General features: G+C 49.4%; 1 protein-coding gene across 1 annotated transcript in view; it reads right to left on the reverse strand.

The window, feature by feature from the left end:
• Nucleotides 1-3,034: 3,034 nt before the first annotated feature.
• lrrc4ca (leucine rich repeat containing 4C, genome duplicate a) overlaps nucleotides 3,035-4,639 on the reverse strand; it is a 1,950-nt gene continuing 345 nt past the window's right edge. The window contains exon 1 of the mRNA XM_062548334.1: nucleotides 3,035-4,639. This exon is cut by the window's right edge and continues 345 nt beyond it. Coding sequence (XP_062404318.1) covers nucleotides 3,035-4,639 — 1,605 coding nt within the window.

A 4,639-nucleotide genomic window follows, 5' to 3' on the forward strand; every position in this document is an offset into this window, starting at 1 on the left:
TTTTATATAAATCTACCACTAGAACAGCATTCCCTCTCTGACAAGAAAAAGAATGATGTGGAACAAAACAAAAAAAGAAACCAACAAACAAAATAGTCTAATCCCATCTCCCAACCCAAAACACACAGATGCTCACATGATGCGATGTTACAAAAGGAGTAGCAATCACTAGAATCCACAGCCGAACTCTAAAACATATTTACCAAATGAACATGGATGGGAGCGTAGGTACTGAGGAACCCTTTGAGGTTGACCGAGGTTCCAACATGGACAATCCAGTGTCATCCTGTACTGTACATGACTCAAATACAATCCAAATGAAATGTATAAACATATCATAGCGGTTTACCATGGCTCTAAACTCCATGTGTGCATGAATGGGTGCACTGATACATGAGTTGCATCTAGAAAAAAAAAAAAAAAGTTTTTGCTTCGATATCATAGTATCATTTCTTTATTTCTTAATTTTTTAATTTTTTTCTGAGTCAATTCAAATGAATTTTGTGTTTTGTATATTCCATGGCACCTGATTCAGCTGGTGAGTTAGAAAAATAAGTTTTGTCGCTTGACACAGACACACTGATAAATACAGAATAAATACAGTCATCATGGTTGAAGAATTGTCCGAAGAAAATGCACCCATGATGTCTATAAATTTTTCATGTGAACTTCACTTTATATTCAATGACAAATCAATCAGAAATCTAAAAATGAAAATAAAATAGAATCAGTCAGATATTTGTAACAGCAGTATTAGCCCAAATCTCCTCAAATAGTACACTCAGGGGCTGGTGGTTACTGCGCTCACCACATATCCTATTTCTCTGTTGGTTTCCATGGTGACTGTTAAAGTACATTTTCACTTATTGAACTTATGTTATTTATTTTGAATTATAATGGGGTACTTTTCCTCTCAAAGCAAAAAGTAGGGAGTTTAAATAATTACCGTTCTCTCCTTGGTTAAACTTTATATGAGAAGTATATCATTATCGTGAGACACTTGATGATACTAGATGGCTATGAACACAACTTCTTGTTTAGAAAAGCCTTGGACTCTTGACTGTAGAGTGGATGGGACAGGGAGAAACAAGAGGCTCTGGGGGCTTTCTCATCGTGGAGAATGAGCAGTGCTTGTTTGGCAATCACATTATGATTTCCCCATGTTGTTTCATATACATCAGGTTTTTTTTATTTTAATTCTCAGGGATGCCTTTTCTCTTTTGATGTTTGCATCTGCTGCCGGTTAGTCTCAGGACTCCTCCATCTCTTTTTTTAAAAAGAGATGAGTCCTGAACGACTGATAAGTAAGATGTTGGTTAAAAAAAAAAAAAAAAAAAAAAACCTGGACATCTGTTTAGCAGCTCCAGCTACCTGCCAAGTCCCAGAGGCTCATCTCCTTGGCCCGGGATCTGGCGTCTCCACCACCACCGCTTCTCCTCTGGGGTCTCCTACTTGGGAGGCTGGCAGAGGGGACGCTGCAGCAGCAGCAGCAGCAGCAGCAGCAGGCCTGGGCTAAGGCTGTGCGAGGTGATTGTTTCAGACAGATGAGAGGCAATGTGTTTGGACACAGCAGGGAGGAGGGAGAGGGGGGTTGGGGTGGGGGATTGTGGGCGGGGGGGGGCGGGGTGGGGGGGGAGTGAAGGGGCTGATAAACGGCGCTGATGGAGGTTTGGGGAGTATTTTTGGAGGGTAATTTGCTAGCACATCTGCAGTGGTGTGAGGCACAGCAGCACAACGCAGTAAGAGCTGAGGCCTGTCAGATGGGGTCTGGCTAGGGCTTATAACTGAGTGTGTGTGTGTGTGTGTGTGTGTGTGTGTGTGTGTGTGTTTGTAAGTGTGTGTGTGTGTGTGTGTATGTGTCTGTCTCTGTGTGTGTGTGTGTATGTGTGTGAGTGTCTTTGTAAGTGTGTGTGTGTGTGTGTGTGTGTGTGTGTGTGTGTGTTATTTGTCTGTAAGAGTAAGGGTGTGTGTGTGCGTACTCGTGCATGTGTGTCCCACCCATAGGACTACCAGCTCCATTAAAGAAGATCGTCTGCGACACCATGACGTCAGATTTGTGTATTTGAGCGTCAGGAGCATTGGGATTGTGTCTGGGCTGTTGCATCAGTATTACACTTAGATCTATATTTAATTGTCCATTCATGAATGTTTATCATCTGGCTTTTAAGAGCCCTGCTCTCCTCACAGCTCTGAGTAATTCAGTGTTTTTTTTTGTGTCTCCACAGGCCCTGGGTTCTGAGTTGTGGCTTAGTTTAAAATAGGGGGCATATGTTCATCAGTTTGTGACCCGAAGCCATTCACTTGCCAAAACTCAAGTCAAGTGTGCGCTTGCGTCTACGTCTGACGCTTGTGAGTGGCAGCCTTAGGGTGATTCCATGTCGTTATCGGATTTAACCACAGACAGGGCCTCGCTCAAAAACTTTTTAAAAGGACCGAGCCCTTAATCTAAATTAACAGATGGCCACTGGAGATTAGAACAATTAATTTCGGGGCAGAGGGACGGACTTTGAAAATGACATGTGGTGCATTATGCCTAAAGTGAGGCGACAACGTGGATGCTCTGGACAGTGCAAGACAAGTAACAACATGATATGCACTGAATCATCTCTTGTTTGGAAGGTGGCATTGGGCTCCTTTCGTACAGAGGATGGTCTCGATGAGATTTACACAGAGTTTAGAAGCATGTTAGTAAACCAACCACCAACCAACCATTATAAAAGAAAAAAAAGGACAATTAAAAAAGCAAAACATGAAGATATAAGTGCTGAAAAAATAATTGCAAGATACATTTTTTTCTTGATTTAACCACAATAGATTTTTTTTTCTTAAATAAATAACTTCTGTTTTGTAAAGACACTTTTGAAACAGTTGACATACCCTAGTTCCCAATGTCAGTACGTATCCATAATTCATCGCCTACCTATAGATACCGATCAGTCAGTTCCTAATATTTTTTTTTGTCATCTTTAATAGTCAATAGTCTTAATGTTCCTCTAGTTGAGTCCATTTCGATTCTCATCATGAAAACACAAGATCAGATTTGGGTCTCTTGCACATTGTCTTTCGAGCCCGCACGGATTAGCAAAGGTTCGTGCGCCGAGCTGTGTATGGAGTTGATGGTGGTCACGTGGTTGTAGGGGGTCTTGAAGTTGGCGTTGTAGTGGTTGAGGTGCTCGTGCTCGAGCTGCGCCAGGGCCAGGTGGCGCTCCATGGCCTGCCCGCCGGGCACGCAGTCCTCGTCCACGGTGATGATCTCGATGCTGCGGGCCGGGGCGTGGTGGTTCTGTTGGTGGTGCTGCTTGCGCATCTTGTAGAAGATGATGAGCATGACGGCCGCCATGAGCGTGATGGCCACGAAGCAGCCGATGATGATCTTGGTGGTCTTCATCACCTCGTCCAGCCCGTTGAAGGGCCCCTCGCCAAGGGCGGTGACCGGGACGGTGTAGGGCCGCTCCGTGGACTTGGTGGACTGGGGCGGGCGGGCGGCGGCGGCGGTGGTGGTGGTGGTGGCCAGCGTGGAGGAGGACTCCCAGAGGCCGGACGACGGGGTCGGGCCGACGCGCTGCGGCACGGTGGCGTGGCCCTCCTCGTGCTCCATGGTCTCCACGGTGACGGTGGTGAAGTAGGTGAAGGTGCTGGTCTCGGTGGACGAGACGTTGAGCGTGGCCGAGGCCGTGGTGTTGCCCGCCGAGTTGCTCACCATGCACGTGTACGTGCCCGTGTCCTGCATGGAGACGTTGGTGAAGTTGAGCGTGCCGTCGTTGAGCACCGAGATGCGCACCTGGTAGTTGCCGTGCGTCACGACGGACCCGTTGGGCGTGATCCAGCTGACCGAGGTCAGCGAGCTGGCGCGGCACTTGAGCTCGGCCGCCATGCCCTCCGTCACGTTGAGGTCGGCGGGCGGCTCCACGATGACCGGCGCGTAGCAGTGGAAGTTGCTCTGGTCCAGCTCGCCGATGTAGCGGCCGCGGAAGCCGGCCGGGCTGCTGCAGCGCGCGCAGCAGCTGGTGTTGCCCGGCACCATCTCCTTCAGCCACCAGCTGAGCCACAGGATGTCGCAGTTGCAGTTCCACGGGTTGTGGTGCAGCTGCACGCGCTCCAGGTGGTGCAGCGGCGTGAAGAGGTCGTGCGGCAGCAGCGTCAGGTTGTTGTGCGCCAGGTTGAGCTCCACCAGCGACTGCAGGTCGTCGAAGGCGTTGCGCTCGATGGTCTGGATCTGCGCGTGCATCATCCACAGCTTCTGCAGGTGCACCAGGCCCTTGAAGGAGCCCGGCCGGATGTTGGCCAGCTGGTTGCCGGACATCTCCATCTCGCCCAGCCGCACCAGCGGGTGCAGGTTGGGGATGTCCTTCAGGTTGCACATGCCCAGGTTCAGGTAGCGCAGGTTGCTGAGGCCCTCGAAGGCCGTGTCCGAGATGTAGGTGAGCCGGCGAAGCTCGCCCAGGTCCAGGCGCCGCAGCGAGGGCACGCGGTTGAAGGCATTGGACGAGATGCTTTCAATGGGGTTGTTACGGAGCCAGAGGTCCTTGAGCTTGGACAGGTACTCGAAGGCCCCGTTGGGGATCGTGGTGAGCCGGTTGTCGAACAGCTCCAGCGTGTTGAGGCTGGACAGGCCGTTGAAGGCGCCGATCTCGATGGT

This window comes from Sardina pilchardus, chromosome 10 (assembly GCF_963854185.1).
Source record: "Sardina pilchardus chromosome 10, fSarPil1.1, whole genome shotgun sequence".
NCBI classification, from domain to species: Eukaryota; Metazoa; Chordata; class Actinopteri; order Clupeiformes; family Clupeidae; genus Sardina; species Sardina pilchardus.